Genomic DNA, 265 nt, shown 5'->3' with positions numbered 1-265 from the left:
TCCGCTGGCTCCTCCCAGCCCCCTGGTTTCCTGGGCTCCGGGCCCCAGGGCCTTGTGTCTGCCTTGGGCTCCCCGCCTCCCTGTCTCCGCCCTGACGGCCTGTCGGTCCGTCCCCTTCCCACAGGACCCTAAGGTGCATTCCCTCTTCCCGTCCCGGGGCCCCAGAGCAGGGGGCACCCGCCTCACCCTGCGCGGCGCCAAGCTCCTGACTGGGAGGCCGGAGGACATCCGGGTGATGGTTGGAGACCAGCCTTGTCACCTGTGA

At 70.2% G+C, this 265-nt stretch overlaps 1 protein-coding gene across 1 annotated transcript in view; it reads left to right on the top strand.

Annotated features, from left to right (window-relative positions):
• The window catches only part of PLXNB1 (plexin B1), a gene marked incomplete at its 5' end in the record, with an annotated part of 26,770 nt that overhangs the window by 8,842 nt on the left and 17,663 nt on the right, over positions 1–265 (top strand). The window contains one exon of the mRNA XM_014538976.1: positions 2–261. Within this exon, the coding sequence (XP_014394462.1) occupies positions 2–261 (260 nt within the window). The remainder of the gene's footprint in view (position 1; positions 262–265) is intronic.

Source organism: Myotis brandtii, unplaced genomic scaffold (assembly GCF_000412655.1).
Source record: "Myotis brandtii unplaced genomic scaffold, ASM41265v1 scaffold207, whole genome shotgun sequence".
In the NCBI taxonomy this organism is placed as follows: Eukaryota; Metazoa; Chordata; class Mammalia; order Chiroptera; family Vespertilionidae; genus Myotis; species Myotis brandtii.
Note: the sequence above shows the minus strand (reverse complement) of the source record. Positions and strands in the feature narration are given on the sequence as shown.